Consider the following 21,144-nt stretch of genomic DNA (forward strand, 5'->3'; position numbering starts at 1 on the left):
TGACCTGTATCTTGTGCCGACTTCCTATCTCATCCTGTGACTAAGAATGCCTAGCCTCCTGGGAATGCGGCCTAGTAGGTCTCAGCATCCCTTTACCCAGCCCCCATTCAAGATGGAGTCGCTCTGGTTCACGTGCCTCTGACAAGTTGGCCTGGGTAGAGTGTTCTCTAGTGTGGTTGTTGGAGCTGTTCCTAGAAGTAAGAGGTATTTTCAGTAGGAAACAGGTCTCTGTTAGCCCGGGGACTGGCACTCTGCCCCAGTATGTCGGCCTCATTTTAGTGATGGCAAAACTGGGGCTCAGAGACATCAACTCCCTCATCCCGAACCCCCAGACTGTCAGTGGTGGGCTGGGGTTTGAATGTGGGGCTTGAAGACCCATCATCTCCTCTGGTCCCCCAGTCTCTGCTGCCCAAGAGGAACAGGATCCCAGGATCCAGGCCCCTCATGGCACCAGTCAGGGTGGGTGGAGATGGGGAGGCAGAGTTCCAAAGCTCCCCAGACTCTGAGGCAGGTCGGGGACCAAGAGCAACCCGGACCTGGGGGCCCCACCCCGAGAAGAATGGCTGCAGGCCCGGCCCAGTAGGCAGGAGGTCTGTGTCCTCAGTCAACGTGACGGCGCTTCCAGCTGCTCCAGCCAGGCCGTGCTGTCTTCACGTTTCCAATCATGCGGCCTCCTCTCCAATTCCCAAGCCCAACCCACAGAGACGGCGATCTGGGGTCTACATGAGGTTTGTCAGCAGCTCTGAGCTGCAGCTTCCCGCCAGCCCCACGGCCGGTTCTGGAAAGCTCTCTGCTGCCCCCTGGTGGGGAGGCTCAGGGTAGGGCTCTGGCTGCAAGCATGGGGTCCCAGAACCTCTTGATTCTGTCACCTCTGCTGGGTGGAAAACCAACCCAGGACTGAACCAGCAGATGGGTGCCTGATCCCTTATTATCAGAGCTCCGCCCACTGGCAAGTCTCTCTCCGGACCTCAGTTTCCCCTTCCGTTAAAGGAGGGGCTTGGGGGATACCAAGGAGGGGTAACTGCTTAGTGAGGATGGGAGGTTTCTTCTGGGGAGATGAATACATTTTGAAACTAGATGGCGAGAGTGGTTGCACAGGACTGTGAATGCACAAATGCCACCACATTAATTGCGTTGAAATAGTTAATTGCATGCGATGTGAAAGTCACCTCATTTAAAGTGTGTAAAAAAGGGGCCTGGGAGAGTGCAGTGTATGTGAGAATCCCGTGGGACACCCATAGTCTCTGAACCTCGGTTTTCTTGCGTAAACTGCCAAAGAGACCGTGTGAGCCGTGTTCCCTGGGGCCAAGAGATTCCAAGAAGGAAAACCTGGGATTCCTGGGACTAGGATGAGGGCCAGGGGCCGGAAGGGGAGGGGCATGTGGGGATGGCTGGGGTCAGCCCAGATAAGGCTTTCAATACTGGGTAGCAGCGTCTACACAGGCGGAGATCCCTGCAACTCACTTCCTGCAGGGCTGACCAGTGGCCAGAGGTGGGACTGGCCAGGCTCGGCCCAACCAAGTCTGAGAGCAGAGGACACTGAGTGAGGGATCCCCGTCGCCACCCTCACTGGCCTGTGGCTCTCCTGACACCACAAGAGAGGTCCAGGAGCTGACTTTGGGTCCCAATGGGGGACACCATCCAGGCTACAGGCTGGCAGGGTGGTGTGGTGGTCAGTGTACTGGGCTCTGCGTGTCTGCCCCTACCTGCTGTGTGACGGTGGGCCAGACACCTAACCTCTCTGTGCCTCTATTTCTTCAATGGTGAACAGGGACACTAGCAGCCCCCACATCCGATCACAGTGGCCTGAAGGTTAAAGGCAACGGCGGCACGAGACGTACAGTAAGAGCTCTGAGCAGGGAGAGCAGGGAGCTGCCCAGGGAGTTCCACCACCATCTCCCATCTGGCCGCCGAGGAAACCGAGGCTCATGGTGACCTGGCCAGGTCTGTTGGACTCAGGGTCCTTCTCATCCCGAAGATCAGAGAGCTGTCACCAGGGAAGGAGCTGGCCCCTAGACACAGCCCAGGAAGCACACAGAGAAGGATGCCCTGGGGACTTCGGTATGTTATTGCAAAAAAAACATTGCTATTTGAACCCTGCTTTCATGCCTCCATTTCCCAGAAAATGAGCCACGGAGACACCAGGAGAGGCAGGAGACCATCCTCCTTGCACAAAACCCATTCCCTTGGATGCTGTCCTCAGCGAGGGTGGCTGAGGGCCAACCAGGGGGCCCACCCGCAGAGTGGCAGAGGAGGTAGGTTGACCCTGTGGATGTTGAGCTCTGTGGTGAAGGTCCTGGCCTTCTGGTAGAAGAGGATAAACTTCTCACGGTCCAGGAGGAAGTTGTGGGAGATGGTGGCCGGCCACGTGTAGGTCTTCAGCTGTGCCCTTCTTGTTGCCCAGGTCCATGGCGGCTGCCAGGGCCAGCTGGTAGTACCCGGCTGCATCAAACGGGTCCTGAAGGGGACAGGCCATGCTCAGCAAAAGGGGGACTCGGAGCCCGTCTTCCCAGAGGCCGTTCCTGTCTCCAGGTCATTCCACATGTCCAGCCAATGCTGGCTCACCCCATGAGCCCCGAAGCCTGTGACACTGCTGTGGTCTCAGCTGCAGGAGGTGGGGATGACCCTGACACCCCTGGAAGCCTTCCTGAGTGTCCCTATGCCCCACTCACCCCAAGCCTCCTGCCCCAGTGCCACCCTTTCTGTAGGCAGTGGCTGCTTTCCCCATGGGCTGAGGTCAGGGCAGATCCTGCCTGCTCTGACAGTTCCATGCAGGACTCGTGGCTCCAAGCCACAGCAGGGGCAAAGCGTTGAGTGACCCAGGCTCCCCTCTGGCCCCTGTCCATACTGACCATTTCCAGGCCCTCCACGGGACAGGCCAGGTACAAAACCATCTCACAGGTGTCCTCCCTGGCAATGATCCCTGAAATATTGATGGAGTGTGACTCCCCAGACATCCACTCCTGTTTTCAATGCATCTTTGGCTCAAACTCACCATACCTGGGTTGGGATGCCGTCTCCCAGACCTCCTCCTTGACCCTCCCATCCCCCACCCGGCACCTCTTCCACATGGGGGTCACCCAAGGAACCTCTCTAAGACCCATGCCTGGCCTGTTCCTCTTTGCCATCTCAAGATGGCTCCCAGGGCCAATGAGAAAGTCCAAGACGCAGCAGTCCATTCCCTCACTGCCCCGCCCCACACACAGAGCAGGGGCGTGAGAAGGCCCCGAGTCACCGCCACTGCTCATCCAATGGCCCCCGCCCAGCCGAACACTGGACTCTGTGCTGGGTGTGTGGCTGAGCCTAACGTCCTTGCTCCCAGTCTGAGGGACCTGGGAGTGAACACTGACCACACAGGGTGGCCCGGGCTGTGGCAGAGGGAAGCCCAGGAGACCCCAGACTCAGCCGGGGGTGGAAGGCAAAGGCTTCCTGAAGGGGTGGGGGCTTCCCAACTAAACAGGAAGGAGCCAGCCAATGCATATGTCTCTGCGTGTGCCTGTGTGTGTGCCTGTGCGTGTTTGTGTGCCTGTGTGTGTGCACGTGTCTGTGTGTGGGCGCCTGTGTGTGCATGTGCATTTGCGTGTGCATTTCCATGTGCCTGTAGTGTGTGAAGCAGCTGTGAGCAGCAGGCTGAGCCAGGACACATCTAATCCACCCTATTCCAGGGCTCACTCTCACATGTAGACTAAAGGGGACCCCATTTTAGAGGCAATCGGCAAAGATGCCCATTTACCTCTGCTTCTCTGCCAGCCTTCCAGGCCCCATGCAGCCCGGCTTTTTCTCCCACTCCTCTGGGCCCTGGGTCCAGGGTCTCCTATACAAGGAGGAGGGTGTAGCCTTGGAAAGACAGCCGCCCTTGGGGAATTCTGAGGGGGCCTCCCTGTGGGAAGCTGGCCTGCGCTGACAGCATAGTCACGATGAGGCCCAGAGGGCTGTGCATGGGAAGGAGGTGAAGGAGGCCTCTGCCCCTCGACCCCAACCGTGGACTTTGGCCTTTCAGGTACTACTTGGCCCTTTCCTTTCTCCTGGACAGGGGGAGTGGGCGGCAGGCTTGACCAAGTGAGATAAAGGCCTCTTCTGGGAGGTCGGTCCCCTTGGGTCCCAGGAGAGACCCTGGGCAGTGAGCAGTGTCCCTCTGGGTCTGACACTTGGCACCTCCCTGTCTGGCTGGGACTTGGGAGGCCACAGGGACCACTTCTGATCACCAGGTGTCGCCAGCACTGGGCAAGGGCCTCCTGGGCAGCCCCAAGCCTGTGGTGGGGGATACGGGGCAGGGTCTTAGGGCTGCCCCAGCTCCTTATGTTGTTCTAAGGCCCCCAAGATTTTGGCCCCTGGACTGGAGTGCCCTGGCCTCTCAGCCCCTAAGGAGCACTGACGAGGTGCCCGTGCGATGCTGAGGAGGGGTCGTGCCTGCTGGGCAGAGGGGTGGAGACACCCCAGGTCTGAGTCTGCCAGTCCCAGCTCTCTACCCCTGCAGGGCTGGGGGCAGAGGGAGCACAACACCTCCCCTCAAGACAGACCCGACCCAGCAAGGTCTCAGCCTGGCTGGCTGGGCCCCCGCCCTACTACACCTGCCCTAAGCTGGGGTTTCCCTGTCTGTGAACCCAATGGTAAGACACTGGGGTCCCACCCAACCCTTCCTGGGTGGTGTGAAGATTCAAGGTGTCTCGGGACTCCAGGAAGGAGTTACTCAGTGCAGGCTGGCACCCTGGGCAGGCTTCCTAGAGGAGGCGCCAGGATTTGGGTTGGATCTTGCAACGTGGATTCAGTGTGAGGATGATGCCGTCCTCTGAAATGTCCTTCTCCTGACCCTGTTTTCTTTGTTAAATGCAACTTGACACTTGACTGTCAAGACTCAGTTTGGTGTCACCTCCTCCAGGAGGGCCCCCCTGACTACAATCCTCCTTCTTTACCCAGAGGCCACCATTGCCCACTCATGTGTCAGCCTCCCTGGCTGAGACTGAGTTCTTGAGGGTGGGGCCTGGCCATCTTGGGAGCTTGGTTGTATCTGCTAACCTTGCCGGCTCCTCCAGCTGGGTGCAGAGCTCCAGGGAGGCCACTGGGCCATTCCTAAGGAAGGCTGGAACCCAGGCCTCTGGGGTGTGGGTGGAGATCCCACTCCAAGGGGTCTGGGAACACCCCGTGCCCTACCCCTGCCACCCACCTTCAGGTCATAGAAGATGATGTCACCGAGCACCAGATACATGTTCACGTAGTAGACGGTCTCCTCGTCGAACTCCAGCAGCGAGTTGCAGAGCTACAGGGCCTTGAGGTATAAGTGCTCCACCAGCTTGCCACGGCCCAGCCGGTGGTGCAGGGCGGCCAGCCGTGGTAGGCCATGCGCTCGTTCACTGGTCCCCTGGGTGCAGGCCAAAGGTGCAGGTGTGAGGACGTGGCTCCCTGGGGCAGGGAGGGCTCAGGCCCCTCAGGAGCAGGTATGCAGACCCCGGGCTGCATGCCTGGCTTGCCTCCAGGCACCTGTGGTCACCTGGGCAGCTCTGGCCAGTCCCTTCCAGGTTCCCAGACTCACTTTTGCTTCTGTGCAAAGCAGAACTAATAAGGCCTGCCCCTGTCTACTGTGAGGCTTTGGAAAGTCGGACTTGGATGGCCCAGTTCTGTGTCTACACAGAGCCACCTGCCTTTGCTCACTGGTTTTAACCAGGAGAACCCAAAAGCCATGCAGTCCAGGTGCTCCTGGGATCCCCGGCTCCAGGCAACCCACAGACGTGACATCCGACTCCTCCTGGGTGTGGCACGATCAGAGCCCCCTACCTTGGGGATGCAGCTGCACACCTACTGTGTAATGGGCCACGGGGCACAAGGCGTTGGGGCATGTGGCCTGCCTAGGGTTCCCTGTCTCTGGAGGGGGACAGACGACCCTGGCACAGCACCAGGGGATGCCCGGCCTTAAGGGGCAGACTGCTGGAAGGGTAACTGGGATTTTATCAGCCAGAGAGCTGTGCGGTTGATGATGGTGGGAAGGGCACAAGAGAAAGGGAATGTGCCACTCAGCCTGGCACAGGGACCAATGAGATGCCTGGCATGTCTGGAAGGCAGAGGGCACACTGGGCGGCCCTTGTGGTCAGCAGCAGGAACAGGCAGAGGAAGCAGAGCTCAGGCAGGCAGGGAGCTCTGCACTGCGTGAGAGACCTCGGGCTGTGCCCCACAGCCGGACGGGGAAGCCAGCTGGGCAGATCTGCCTGCCTGGACAGGAGACCAGGAAAATCCAGCAGCTGTTTCAGCTCCTGGCCTGCAGACCTGGAGGCTGGGCTCTGGCAAAGTGTGGGTCCTGGCAGGGTGGGGGCTCAGGGGACTTACCCAGAGTGATGCTGAGTGCTAGGGCCATGTAGGCAAACTCCAAGCCCTCCTGGGGCTTCTCCAGTGTGGCCAGGAGTGCCACCAGCTTGTTGCACAGCTGAAGCTGCAGCTCCACCTTGCGGTTGCCCGTAGTCACTCTAGGGGCAGGGCCTGGTCCTACCACACAGGCAGGTGGGGTCAGGTTTCCCACAGCACCCACCTTGCCCAGCGCCCTCCTCAGAGCTCAAACATGTACTTGGAGCTTCCCATGCCCCAGCTACCCCTGCACCTCGACACAGCTCTGTCCTCTGGGATAACACACAGTTCAGACACCCAAGTTGGGGGCTGAAGAGTCACCTGAGGCCCATCCAGCTACACCTGACAGCCTCAGACCAGCCTCTCCCACCTGGGCACCGGGGGTCTGACTGGGGGGAGCCAGCACTCCTCTCTGCTCTAAAAACACTACATTTATCTGTGCCCAGGGCTGAGCAACACTGTGAGCTCAGAGGAAGGGAGAAGCCGTCCCACTTCGGGGTACATGCAGACCTGGGTCTCCCACTGATGCTGTGTGTCCTTTGACATGTCCCTGTGCCTCTCTGAGCCTCAGTTTCCTCATCTGGAAGATGGGGACAAGACTTCTCACTCATGGTTGCTTGAGGTCATCAGGTACAAGGGTAGAACCATTGTCACGTCCAGGCCCCGAGCGTTTGTCTCGGGCAGGGGCATGGTCAATATCATTCCCGGTGAGACCACTTGGAAACTCATCATGTGCATGGGTGGCCCTGCCTCCAGGTGGGAGACCTCTACCCTGCCACACCTGTGCCTCAGCCCTCCAGGTGCTCCACTGAGGCCCACCCACATCAGCCCACAGGCCAGCTCACCCGGTAGAAGGACATGCCTTCCTCCCGCTCCCAGGCCCCATTGAAGAAGATGTCTCCAGCTGCCTCAAACAGCTCCAGCCCCAGGTTGGGGTCGCCTGTGTACAGGTCCACATTCTGTGCCACCTGAAAGGAGACAGAAGTTCCCTCAAGACCCACACCTAGCGAGGTGGCCACGCGCACCTTTGCCAGCCTCCTTCCTCTCACACACTACAGGTACACCTGAGCATTTTTCAGACCCTGTGCATTAGGGCTGCCCCCACCACTGGCATGAGGACAATGAACTGATGCACCTGAGTGCCAGGAGGTTACAGAGCAGCTGCAGCCCAGGAGCCCGATACCTGTGAATCCTACCACCAGGGCTAGCCCTAGCCCACTCCCCCTGCACTCAAACCAGTCTCTGTGGCCCCCAGATTGCTGGGAGCCCAGCCCCTGGTTCCTTTCTGCGTTGCCACATCCCTGCCACATCAGCAGTGTTTGTGGGTGGGCCTGGTCCCCTCTTGGCCATGAGCTCTTGATCCTTCTCCTCAGCTCAAGGAGGTATACAGCAGGTGCTCAATAATGAAAACTTCACCAGGCTCGTGGGCTTCACAATTTGTTCCAGATCACACTGTGTTTGGGAAAGCCTCTGAAAACAGTCACTATGATAGATTCATTTTGTAAGGAGATGTGCCACGTGTCGCTTGGAGCAAGTTCTGTGTGTTAACTGAGTGGTCTCATTATTTGAGCATGTGCTGTATACCCGCAGATGCTGTGCACTGTGAGGGGCCACGCCTCTGCCCTCAGGGAAAAGATGCTGGCCACTGGGGTAGGATGTGAGGGAACCAGTTGGAGGGAGGGAAAAGGCACACAACAGGTGCTCAGCAGTGGTTTAGGAATGAGTGGATGGATGAATGAATGGATGAGAAGATGTAGACACATGGATGGAAGGATGGGCCTGTGGCTAGATTAATGCTTGGATGCATGGATGGATGGATGGATGGAATGATGTGTGTATGTCTGTATGTATGTATGGGTGGGTAGATAATGTATGGATGGGTGGAGGGTAGATGATGTATGTACATGTGGATGGATAGACGGTGGATAGACGAATGTATGGATAAACAAATGGACAGATAGATGAATGGAGGGATGGATTAATAGGTAGATAGGTGGGTGGATGGATGATGGAAGAATGGATGGATGAACAGGTGGATGGATGGATGATAAATGGATGAAGGATGGATGATAAAAGGATGGATGGATGGATGATGGATGGAAGGATGAACAGATGAATGGATGGATGAATGGATAAATGGATGGATGGAAGGATGAACAGGAGATGAGTGGATGGATGGATGAAGGATGGATGGATGGAAGGATGAACAGGTGAATGGATGGATGATGCAAGGATGGACAGATGGATGGAACAACAGGTGAATGGATGGATAAAAGGATGGATAAATGGTGGATGGAGGGATGGACAGATGGATGGATGATGGATGGAAAGATAAACAGATGAATGGATAAATGGACAGATGGATGAATGGTGGATGGATGGAAGGATAGAAAGATGAATAGGTGAATGGATGGTTGATGGAAGGATGGATGGACGAACAGGTGAATGGATGGATGATAAAAGGATGGATGGATGGATGGAAGGATGAACAGATGAATGGATGGATGATGGAAAGACGGATGGATGGAAGGATGGATGAATGAATGGATAAATGGATGGATGGAAGGATGAACAGGAGATGAGTGGATGGATGGATGGATGGATGGAAGGATGAACAGGTGAATGGATGGATGATGGAAGGATGGATGGATGAATGGATGAACAGGTGGATGGATGGTCGCTGAATGAACGGATGATAAAGGAATGAATGAATGATGGATGCACGGATGGATGGATGGATGATGGATGGATGGATGATAGAAGGATGGATGGATGGAAGGATGAGCAGGCGAGTGGATGAATGATGGAAAGATGGATGGATGATGGATGGATGGAAGAATGAACAGGTGAATGGATGATGGAAGGATGGAAGAATGGATGGAGGGATGGATGAACAGGTGAATGGATGGATGGATGATAAAAGGATGGATGATGAATGAATGGATGGATGGACGGACAGGTGAATGGATGGATCATGGATGGATGGAAGATGGTTGGATGGACGGACCAAGAGGTGAACAGAAGAATGATGGATGGATGATGGAAAGATGGAAGGATGGATGGATGGATGGATGGACGAACAGGTGAATAGATGGATGGAGAGGTGAATGAATGGATGGTTGCATGGAAAGATGAACAGGTGAATGGATGGATGATGGAAGGATGGATGGATGGATGGAAGGACCCACAGGTGTATGGGAAGATGATGGATAGATGATGGATTGATGGATAGAAGGATGAGCAGGTAAACAGATAGATGATGGAAGGATGAATGGATGGGTGGATGGACAGAGAGTGAACAGCACAGGGGTCCTCCTGCATCCCTTGTCACTCACCTGGATGTACAGGTCCACCAGCTCGCTCGGCCGCAGGATGTAATAGATCTTCCCTGCTTGCAGCCAGGCATGCGCCGCCTCCTCTTTCCTCTGGAGGTCAATGAAAATCTCCAGACTTCGTTTGGTGTAGTCCAGAGCGGATTTGTAGGCCCTGGAATCAGACGCAGGTGTCAGAACAAGGGCTCTCATCCTCCTGGAACCAGTCTGCCTCCTCCCGTGGGTCTGGAGACAGATGAACTGGAATGTGCAGATTGGGAACAGCCCTCTTGTGTGTGCAGTGTTCTGCCCTTCCCAGGCTGCTGGGAGGGCCAGGGTGAACACACACGGCATGGAAAAGATGAAGGACATCCTTCTGAGGGAATCAAGCATCATGCTGCCCTGTGGCAGGAGGAGTGTGCTAGTCCATCTCCCCTGCCTCCCAGACATGGCCTGTGTCTCCTCCAGATGCACCAGGAGCCGTTAGTGTTCAGAGGCTATCTGGGCCGATGATTCTCAAGGTGTGCAGGCATCACAGTCACCCGGAGGCCTGTCCTTATAGCTTGCTGGCCCTGCCCCCAGAGCTTCCGGCTCCACAGGCCTGGGGCAGGCCCTAGAACTCCCACTTGCCACAAACTCCTAGGTGACATGGATGCTGCTCTACTGGTCCAGGGACTACACTTTGCGAAGCATAGCTCTAGCACACTGGCACATTTTCCTTCTGTGAACCTGAGGCCAAGACTGGAGCCAGTCTCCCAGGTCCCCATGGAATCTGGCTCCTTCCCTGCTCTCTCAGTAAGTCCAACACTCGAGGGGGTGTGACTGCAGCAATGTCACTGGGCCCTATGGGTGGGGTGGCCAGGGCCATGGTTACCCCACCAGGTCAGGATGCTTGGGGGAAGGGGAGTAGGCCACATATGGGACATGAGACCTTGAAACCCTGCCCCAGGGAAGGAGGTGACACAACTGGCTTTGTCTTCTGTGGGACAGAAGCCACAGGTGGCTGCTGTGGTCACATTTAAGGGGACAGATGAAGGCCAGGAGTGAAGATTCAGGGCAGGCAAAGATCAGATGACAAAAGCCACCATAATAGGAAGAACAGCCCAGAGTGCACGTACTGCCTCTGCTGGGGTTGAGATGACCTTTGACCCAACAAGGGAGGCTCAAGCTGGGACTCACGGGCCAGCAGCAGCCCTGGGACGACCCCAGGCCCACCAGCTCAAAGCATCTGATGCCAAAGAACCAAATGATCAAAAGGAGAGGGGCTGCTGGCGCCCTGAGCCAGCTTCCCTGTGCCCCCCTCCCTGCCCTGCCCGCCCCCACCTCCACCACTGCAAAGCCAGCCCTTACCACTCCGTGCCCAGGGACAGGTAGAGCTGACTGATGGTCTCCAGGATCTGCCCCTCCAGCACCTTGTCGGCCACTTTGTGGGTCAGGGAGAGCTGGAGCTTGTGGTAGAGGACACACTGGGCCTTCCTGGGCATGATGACGCTGTAGAAGTAGCACAGCCACTGGACGGCCCGCAGCTGGCCTGGGCAGAAGACAAAATGGAAGATGTTAGTCTCCCAGCATTGAAGCGAGGCTGGCTGTTCTCGGAGGCCCCTGCGCCATGCTTGCCTCTTTCACCTCTGTGAGCCTGGGTCCCATAGGCGGGGAGCCTGAGCGCAGACAGGCCATGCACCTGTGCAAGGGCAGATGCCAAGCACACCGTGACATGGGCACAGCTTGGTACAGATGCTCATGGTACAGGCCGGCCTTCTTTACAACTCCCAGGGCTGAGATCCTGGCCAGGCTCAGCCCCTGCACCAGGCCATCTATTTCTCCTTCACAAAGTCCCTCTGGTCAGGACCAGGGCCACCTTCAGCCTGAGCTGATGAGGCCAGGGGCACAAGTAGCCCCTGTCACAGATGGAACTCGCAGAGAGCAAAGCCAAGCGTCATGTCTGCCACACACGGCATCATGTTGGGGGAATGGGGTTCAAAGCCGGCCCCTGGCGTTCCCACACATGCTTCTCTCATGCAACCAGGCTCCCAAGCCACAGGCTCACTGGCCTCTCCCAAAGCCAGGGCGCTGGGAACAGTGGAAAGCTTCTGATTTTCTAGTGTGAGAAACGTTCCGGAGATTAATACAGGAAACCAGGTACGCCGAATGGACATCTGTCACACACGCCCCCCAACAACAGCTGAATACACCGTCCTCTCGAGCACCCATGGGATATTCCCCATGACGGACCATGTGCCAGGCCACAAAATGAGCCTCAGTGAATGGAGAAGGACTGAGACCAAAGCAGAGGTGTTCTTCAGCTGTACTGGCATGAACACTCGAAATCGACAGTGAAGGAAATGTGGGAAATTCAAAAATATGTGGAAATTACACACTCCTAAACAACCAGTGAGTCAAAGAGACCATCAGGGAAACCGAAAACTAATTGGAGAAGAATGCAAACAAATGCACAGCCCGGGCCAGCGCGGTGGCTCACGCCTCTCATCCCAGCACTGTGGGAGTCGAGGCGGGAGGATCGTTTGAGTCCAGGAGTTTGAGATCAGCCTGGGAAACATGGTGAAATCCTGTCTCTATTAAAAAAAAAAAAAAAAAAAAAAAAAAAAATTAGGCGGGGGGGGGGCGGGTGGTGCACATACATCTGTAATTCCAGCTACTCGGGAGGCTGAGGCATGAGAATGGCTTGAATCTGGGTAAAAGTTGCAGTGAGCCAAGATTGCACCACTGCACCCCAGCCTGGGCAATAGAGCAAAACTCTGTCTTAAAAAAAAAAAAAAAAAAAAAAAAGCACAGCGTATCAAAAATTCCAAGATGCAGCTAAGGCAGTGCTGAAAGGGAAATTTATAACTGCAAATGTCTACATTCAAAGAAAGAAGAAAAATCTGAAATCAAAAACCTAACCTTCCGCCTTGAGAAACTAGAAAAAGAACTAAACGCAAAGTGAATAAAAGGAAGAAAATAATAAACGTGAGAGTGGAGATGGGAAGTAAAAATACAGAGAATGGAAAAACAAGACATAATCAACAGAACCGAAGGTGGGTTTTTTGAAAATAATAACAAAATTGACAAATATTTCACCAGACTGACCAAGAAAAGAAAGATGGGACACAAATGACTAAAATCAGAGACTGAGCACCATGGCTCACGCCTGTCATCCCAGCACTTTGTGAGGCGGAAGTGGAAGGATCGCTGAGGCCAGCATTGAAGACCAGCCTGGGGGAACATGATGAGACCCCATCTTTAATAAAAATAAATAAATAAATAAATAATTAAAAGCCCCAGTTTCTAAAATCAGAAATGAAAGAGGAAACATTATTGCCGACCTGACAGAAATAAAAGGATTCCATGAAAACACCACGAACAATTGTACACCAAGAAATCAGACCATCCAGACACAACAGCCACACTCCTAGAAGGACACAAACTACCGAAAGTGACTCAAAAATGACCCCAAGGAAGCATGTGGGGTATCAGCGCCGCCCTCGGTCTCCTCGACCGTTCAGCTCAGGGTGGGGAGACAGGGAAGCATGATCCCCGTTCCCTGGCCTGCATTTCCGAGTCTGAATCCCCCAGCACCCCGAGGAGGGCCTCGTAGGAGGAGGTGTCACAGGCTGTTGTGCCAGGAGCAACCGGAGGCTGCAGTGGGGGCTGGGGCGCTGGGTTCCTGGAGGGTCTCCTTCCAGTCAGAGAATGCCCCTGGGGAAGAAGCCTGGGTCAGAACCCCCCACCCCTCCTTGGGCAGATATGTGGGACCAGGGCCCCTTCACACGGTCCTTTCCAAAATCTCATCCCTCCTAGGGCCAGGAGTGGGTGCCAGGCCTCTGCTGGGAAATGGGCAGGTTTGGTCACAGCCCCTGGGGCTCTGGTCCAGGCCACAGGAGGCACCTCTGAGTGGTCTCACTATGCCATGACAAAGCACTGCAAGGCAGAGGGGACCCACAACAGTATCCCTCGACTCAGCCATTTTCCTGGACTCAACTTCCTCATCTATCCTCTGTGGCCTAGATTTCAGACAGCCCTGCCCACCTACTGTCCGTTCACTGCTCAGTCTGCAGTGACTGTTCGATAGCACCCCATGGCTCCCCAGTGCTCTTGGGGAAAAGGCCAAGCCACAGCCTGAGGCCCCAGGCCCTGCTTAGCTCTCCAGAAGAGCTTCTCACCATCCAGCACCCAACCCACCCGCTCCCAACTCTGCACCTCCCTGCATAAGCCCTGCTCACTCACCCCCGCTCACACCCCACTCATCCCCGCTCACACTCCCACTCACTCACCCCCACTCACACCCCACTCATCCCCGCTCACATTCCCACTCACTCACCCCACTCACTCATCCCCGCTCACACCCCACTCATCCCCGCTCACACTCCTGTTCACTCACACCCCATTCACTCACCCCCACTCACACCCCACTCATCCCCGCTCACTCTCTCATTCACTCACCCCATGAAACCTCCGCTCACCAGCACTCACACCCCACTCATCCTCGCTCACTCACCCCCACTCCCTCAACCCTGGGCCTTCACACAGGCTACATCACCAGCCCCTCCTCCACCACCAGCCCCTCATCCACCACCTATTAGTTGACTAAATCCTCTCAACCCTCTGGTTCTAGACTAAAGAGACTTCCCTAACCCGGGGCCAAGTGCTGCCCCACCATCACGCCACTCACCCTTTTGTGGCTTCTGTGGCCTGAAGCTCACATTCCTACGCTCAGTCTCTGCCACCCCAGGACCCTACAAGCCCCATTTGTGGGTGGGGCCTGGCACACTCTGCACACAGCCCCTCCCAGCCACTACCCTGGCCTCCGGGGCAGCTGGAGAGCCACGTGCCTTTGCTCCAGTGACTTTGGCAGAGGGTGGAACCACCCCCTCCCTGAGGCAAACCTACAACAACCTTCCCTTCCCCACTGGCTTCCCGGGCCTCCTCTGGAACCTTGTGCCTGCATCCCAAATGTACTGGGATGGATCCCATTCCCCGGGAAATTCCAAGAGCCCTTGGTGCGTCCATATCACCAGGCTGTCCACATGTGGACCCTGAGGGGAAGAGACAGCGCTGCAGAGGGGAGACGGGAGGGCCTCCCTGAATCAGCCCCTCAGGAAGGAGCAGACCTTTCAGGGACATCAGTTGAGGCCCCTGCAACCTAAGGCTCTGAATTCTGCTACCCGCTGAGGGCAGTGTGGCCTCCCATCTCTGAGGCAGAGCACAGGGTGAACTGCAGCTTCTCCAGGTCATGAAGAAGGAACCCACAACTATATGTGGGCCCCAGCACTGGAAAGGATGCCCCACCTCGTTCGGGGACCAGGCAGGGGTCAGCATGTTCATTGGAAGAAGTGTGGGACCCCACGGCCTCCAGTGCCAGAGTAGACGGGAGGTTCAGGCCCACCTCAGGCGACATCCTCCAAGCCCCCAGCCCACACCACAGAGGGGTGACTGTCGCATCCAATGCCCACCGTACTCAGCTCTGTCACCACCCCCCGCGTTACCCCAAGGCCCAGCTCATAACCAGAGGAAGCCTGAGCCACGCGCAAAACCCACCTTGTTCCTGCGGCTGCTCGGTCTCAGCTTCCTCTACTGAGTCTGGCAAGGGAGAAAAGAGAAGCAATGAACACCCCCAGCCAGCACCTCTGGTTCCATGTCAGGTTCAGCTGGGTGTCGGTGTTGCAGGGTGAGAGCATTGCAGGGTGCAGGGGTTGAAAGTAATATCATCCGAGGGCCGGGCGCGGTGGCTGAAGCCTGTAATCCCAGCACTTTGGGAGGCTGAGACGGGTGGATCACGACGTCAGGAGATCGAGACCATCCTGGCTAACACGGTGAAATCCCGTCTCTACTAAAACATACAAAAAACTAGCCGGGCGAGGTGGCGGGCGCCTGTAGTCCCAGCTACTTGGGAGGCTGAGGCAGGAGAATGGCGTAAACCCGGGAGGCGGAGCTTTCAGTGAGCTGAGATCCGGCCACTGCACTCCAGCTTGGGCGACAGAGCGAGACTCCATCTCAAAAAAAAAAAAAAAAAGTAATATCATCCTCTTCCCTCCTGGATCATGGGAACAACATCACTGGGGGGTGTATACTTTCTGTGATATGGGGAGTAATATCGTCTTCTGTGCCTTGGAATATTAATAACAATATCATGGGGGGGCGTGTACATCTTCTGCAATATTGGGAATAATATTATCCTCTCTCCCCCTGCATACTAGGAAAGATAGCAGAGTGGGTGTTCACCTCCCGTGATATGGGGATTAATACCATCTTCTCCCCTTCCGGATAGCAGGAAGAGTATCACACGGGGGTCTATAGTGTCTGCGATACTGGGAGTAATATCAACCTCTCAGCCTTGGAATATTAAGAAGAATATCACAGGATGGATGTACACCCACGGCCATATTGGGAGTAATATCAGCCTCTCCTCTCCATGGATATTAGGAATAATATCCCAGGATGTACACCTCCTGCTCTATGGGGAGTCATATCATCCTCTCCCTTCCAGGATATTAATAACAATATCACAGGGCGGGTGAACACTGCCTACGATACTGGAATTATTATCATCCTCTCCCCCTCCAGATACTAGGAACCATATCACAGAAGAGCTGTACCCTCCCTGCGATATTGGGAGTGATATCATACGCTTCTTCCATGAGTATTAGGAGCGATATCACCGGGTGACTGTCCATTCATTGCTATGTTGGGAATCATGTCATACTTTACTCCCTGGATATTAGGATCAGTGTCACAGTGTGAGTGTACACCTACTGCGATATTAAAACTAAGATCATGCTCTCTGTCCCTGGATATTAGGAACAACATCACAGGTAGGTGTACACTCCCTCGATATTAGGAGCAATAATATGATTAATTAGTAAACATCAATGATCAATTTTAATAATTATCAGGCTGGTCTCGAACTCTTGACCTCAGGTGATCTGCCCGCCTCAGCCTCCCAAAATGCTGGAATTACAGGGGTGAGCCATCGCGTCCAGCCAACACTTCTTTACATCTCTTTTTGGACCTCAAATTTAGCATGCCCAAAATGCACTTTTGATTCCTCCTGCTATAACCCACTCCTCCCATAGTCTTCCCGATCCCAATAACAGCATCTCTAGCCTTCCAGTTACTCAGGCCAAAATCCTTGACATCATCCTTAAAACTTCTTTTTCTCTCTCTTGTCATCCAAGAGAGAGACTCTCCTTTCAAAATAAATGCCAGACCTAACCCCTTCTCACCTTCCTCATCATTTCCAACCACGTCCAGCCCTCATCATAGCGCTCTGGGTTACTGTAAAAGCCTCCCAATCGCCAGGCAGAGTGGCTCACACCTGTAATCCCAAGCACTTTGGTAGGCCAAGGCAGGTGGATCATCAGAGGTCAGGAGTTCAAGACCAGCCTGGCCAACATGGTGAAACCCCTCTACTAAAAATACAAAAAATTAGCCGAGCATGGTGGTGGGTGCCTGTAATCCCAGCTATTCGGAAGGCTGAAGCAGGAGAATCACTTGAACTCAGAAGGCAGAGGTTAGAGTGAGCCGAGATCGTGCCATTGCACTGCAGCCTGGATGACAAGAGCGAAACTCCATCTCAGAAGGTTAAAAAAAAAACAGCCTCCCAACCCAACTCTCTCCTTCCGCCTTTCACCCTGCCCTGCATTCTACCTTCCACTCTCAAACATTTCAGAAAAAAAAAAAATTATATCCACAGAAAGAGAAAAAGAAAGTGCAAATGGGGTGAAATGTTTGGGGAATCTGAGGGAAGACCATACGGGAATTCTCTGTACTATTTTTGCAACTGTTCAATAAGTCTGGATTATTTCGAATTCAAGATTTAAAGAAAGAGGCCGGGCGCGGTGGCTCAAGCCTGTAATCCCAGCACTTTGGGAGGCCGAGACGGGCGGATCACGAGGTCAGGAGATCGAGACCATCCTGGCTAACACGGTGAAACCCCATCTCTACTAAAAAATACAAAAAAACTAGCCGGGCGAAGTGGCGGGCGCCTGTGGTCCCAGCTACTCGGGAGGCTGAGGCAGGAGAATGGCGTAAACCCGGGAGGTGGAGCTTGCAGTGAGCTGAGATCCGGCCACTGCACTCCAGCCTGGGCAACAGAGCCAGACTCAGTCTCAAAAAAAAAAAAAAAAAAAAAAAAAAAAAAAAAAAGAGTTAAAGAAAGAAAGAAAAAAAATCTCCCTTTGTGAATCCACCCTGTATTTCCCCTGGCAACTTAAGGACGCTCTTAACTAAGCACATCTATTTTTTCATGAACACTTAAAGAACCCTTGCCTAGTTTTGACTTTCTGTGCTTGGCAGAAGTGTGTGTGTGTGTGTGTGTGTGTGTATTTCATATATATGTGTGTGTGTATATATGTGTGTGTGTTTTGTGTATATATAGAGAGGGAGAAATATATACGTGTGTGTATATATAAATCTATATTGTATATTTACTATGGTAATATATATATCTGTGTGTGTGTGTGTGTACATATATTACGTACCCCATAGCCTGTCCTTAACCAGTTCTAAACTTAGTGGGAAAAATACATACCTAAGCAGAGAATTTCAAAATAATATGACGAATGTTTTGATAGAGGGATGGGTTGCTATGGAACACGCTGCTAAGACACAAAACCTCCTAGATGGGACAATGAATGAACGAAGTATTGCACCTATAGGCACCCCCTCTGATATCCCCACAAATGTTTATAGTTATATGCATTTGCTTCCCCCAGGACCCCCGTTTCATAAGGGTTAGTCCTAGAGCCTAACAAGTTCCTACTATGGTTGGCATACATATGCCATTCAAGAAAGAATGACTGAGTGAATGACGAGTTAAGAACCATTTGTCAGCCAGTGCTCAGTAACACAACATGCACTGGTATGCAAATTATATTTTTGTTGAAAGCAAGGGCAGGATCACAAATTATCCTTCCAGAGAAAGCAAACCTCAAAAGCTTCTTTACCCTACTAAAGCACATTATAAGAAGCTCCCCTTATATAAAAGAAAACCTCCTCGTTCATTATCAATGGCATGTAAACCAATAAGCCTTCACCTCTGATGACATCTCTTCCGTCACCAGGGCTAGATAAAGGAGGTTCCGGAAACCCTGGTAGTTGTGAAGGCGGCTCCCAGCTCTGACACTCTTGAACCCTGCGGGGGCGGAGGTCACACAGCAGAACAACCGAGGGAAGCATCATCAGGTTTCGAATATGTTTGAACCAGAGACGGCAAATAGGCTTCAACCAGCTGAAAACACCAGAGATTCATGGTGGCCACCTGAGGGGTTGTGCTCTTAAAAAACAAAAATTAAAAATAAAATTAAAAAATTAAGAAAGGAAGGGGTCAAGAATCCATCAGGTCTGACTGAGATGTGTATCAGTGACTAACACCCCGTAAGGCAAAAGTGCTCCGGTGCGCTTTGGGTTCTCTTCAGCAGTATTTAAAGGCGTGTGCTTCCCTAAGACTAAGCCACGGGAATACCCCTAGCAACACTGCCAGGAGAAATGTCTACCATGGATTTGGCTAGAAATACAGTTGTCTTTAACAAATTAACACTGAATAAATCCTGCCTTATTAGAGCCTGAGAGGATGACATTCTCAATGATAACAGTTATCACTACAATCTCCAAACATCTGCGATCCTGCAAGGAGGAACTGTGAGAGCGCAGGTCACGTGTCCAGAATGCTTCCCAGACTGCCTGTTACAGAATAAAAGAAATGAAACCCCCCCCAAGAATGTCTTCTCTCACATTTAGCCAGTTGTTCCTTTGTGTGCATCTCTGTGCTAAAATGGCCATTCTTCCCCACAGCCTGAAGTCATATGCTAAAATAAATGAGACTCACATGAAGCCAGAAACGTGCAGATGCGAGGAAACCAACACAACTGAAATGGGCTGGAGAGTGTGGCCAGGATGATGATACTTCCCAGGAAGCAATTACTTCATCTCTGCCCATGAAGCAGGCAGCTGTCACTGTCCCCCAGGCCCACACCAGCCACTCGAAGTTCGTTCTAACCAAACTACCTCCAACAATCAACATCAATACACCACACAATTGGCTTCTGAAAGGACACCTTGCAACCAACAAGAAACTGTTAGCACAACTTTGAAAACCTGTGCAACTAAAAACCTTGGAAAGGGATAAACACTGCCACATTTTGACTCAAATGCTGTCATGGGGTAGCACTGCAATAATTCACTGAAACAAAAGAATGAATGAGGAATACGTTTATATAGGAATCAGAGGAAGCATGACTAATCATTTAAAGAAATAGGTCAAGAAACTGCTAGGTTCAAATGCTACCGTCAGACACTGTCAGGGCCTTAGGGAAATTCACTTCTCTTGGTCCTGTTTCTAGGTTCATCAAAAACCAGTTTTGGACTAGGGAATCTGTTGCTTCCCAAAGCCTTCCTTCTGTGATTCCAGCCCAGATTTTAGGACTGCTCTCCCACTTGGTATATGAAAGTGCTTTCTGTGTAGAATAGCAAGAGTACATTTCTGTGTTGAATGAGGTTTGGGACCTACTCTATGAGGCAGAATATCATCATGTAACTTTAAGCATGACGACAAGGCGCACTCTAGAATAAGGATAACACATAAGATGTGGCCATACACCTGTGCGTGCCTGGCAGGGAGATGGAGAAGTCTCATTTAATGAAGCCGCGGTGCCTGTTGCACCTGAATATCCTCAGTCCACATCAAGTTCACAACGTCCTTCTGACATCAAACCACAGGTATCACATACTTTTCCATACTTTCTACCCAAGATTAAAATATGCAGAGCACCGTGATAAAGACGCCTCCATCCCCAGCATGTTGGCTCTCGTTCTGTAGAATTACATACTTGAGGTACAAAATGATCACCAGGCTGCAGCGGCAAGCAAGACTGGGCTCCGTGGGGACAGCAGGCCCTGCAGCAGCCACCACTCCTGTCCCCACAGTCTGATGCAGCTGCAGAGAAGCTGTGGTTGAGGCCATTCACTTTGTGAGAGAACCACACAGGAGGGAAAAGGTAGGGGAGGTAGGGAAGAGGGCAATGTCAAGCCTCTGAGCCCAATCCAAGCCACCGCATCCCCTGTGACTTGCACGTATACACCCAGATGGCCTGAAGTAACTGAAGAATCACAAAAGAAGTGCAAATGCCCTGTCCCACCTTAACTGATGACATTCTACCACAAAAGTGAAAATGGCCGGTCCTTGCCTTAAGGGATGATATTATCTTGTGAAATTCCTTTTCCTGGCTCATCCTGGCTCAAAAAGCTCCCCCACTGAGCACTTTGTGACCCCCACTCCTGCCCGCCAGAGCCAGAGAACAACCCCCCTTTGACTGTAATTTTCCTTTACCTACCCAAAGCCTATAAAAGGGCCCCACCCTTATCTCCCTTCGCTGACTCTCTTTTTCGGACTCAGCCCGCCTGCACCCAGGTGATTAAAAAGCTTTATTGCTCACACAAAGCCTGTTTGGTGGTCTCTTCACAGGGACACGCATGACAGGCAGGTGCAGAGCCAGTTAAGGACCTG

At 53.3% G+C, this 21,144-nt stretch overlaps 1 protein-coding gene and 1 long non-coding RNA gene across 12 annotated transcripts in view; one reads left to right on the plus strand and one right to left on the minus strand.

The window, feature by feature from the left end:
- LOC139361081 (uncharacterized) overlaps nucleotides 1-21,144 on the plus strand; it is a 139,463-nt gene that overhangs the window by 105,178 nt on the left and 13,141 nt on the right. For 5 of the 8 annotated variants that reach the window (XR_011618641.1, XR_011618635.1, XR_011618640.1 and 2 more), the window contains one exon: nucleotides 1,772-2,061. This is a non-coding gene — a long non-coding RNA (uncharacterized lncRNA). Of the gene's footprint in view, nucleotides 1-1,771; nucleotides 2,256-2,404; nucleotides 5,172-18,703; nucleotides 19,285-21,144 lie in introns of those variants that run through there. The other 3 variants (XR_011618639.1, XR_011618637.1, XR_011618638.1) reach the window with 3 other exon arrangements.
- The window catches only part of LOC139361080 (SH3 domain and tetratricopeptide repeat-containing protein 1-like), a 48,203-nt gene continuing 34,206 nt past the window's right edge, over nucleotides 7,148-21,144 (minus strand). For 2 of the 4 annotated variants that reach the window (XM_071089547.1, XM_071089544.1), the window contains exons 2-4: nucleotides 10,995-11,175; nucleotides 9,669-9,819; nucleotides 7,148-7,301 (exon numbers count right to left, since the gene is read on the minus strand). In XM_071089547.1, the coding sequence (XP_070945648.1) occupies nucleotides 7,158-7,301; nucleotides 9,669-9,819; nucleotides 10,995-11,128 (429 nt within the window). In that variant the 5' untranslated portion in view covers nucleotides 11,129-11,175 and the 3' untranslated portion in view covers nucleotides 7,148-7,157. Of the gene's footprint in view, nucleotides 7,302-9,668; nucleotides 9,820-10,994; nucleotides 11,176-15,179; nucleotides 15,356-21,144 lie in introns of those variants that run through there. The other 2 variants (XM_071089545.1, XM_071089546.1) reach the window with 2 other exon arrangements.

This window comes from Macaca nemestrina, assembly GCF_043159975.1.
Source record: "Macaca nemestrina isolate mMacNem1 chromosome 4 unlocalized genomic scaffold, mMacNem.hap1 SUPER_4_unloc_9, whole genome shotgun sequence".
NCBI classification, from domain to species: domain Eukaryota; kingdom Metazoa; phylum Chordata; class Mammalia; order Primates; family Cercopithecidae; genus Macaca; species Macaca nemestrina.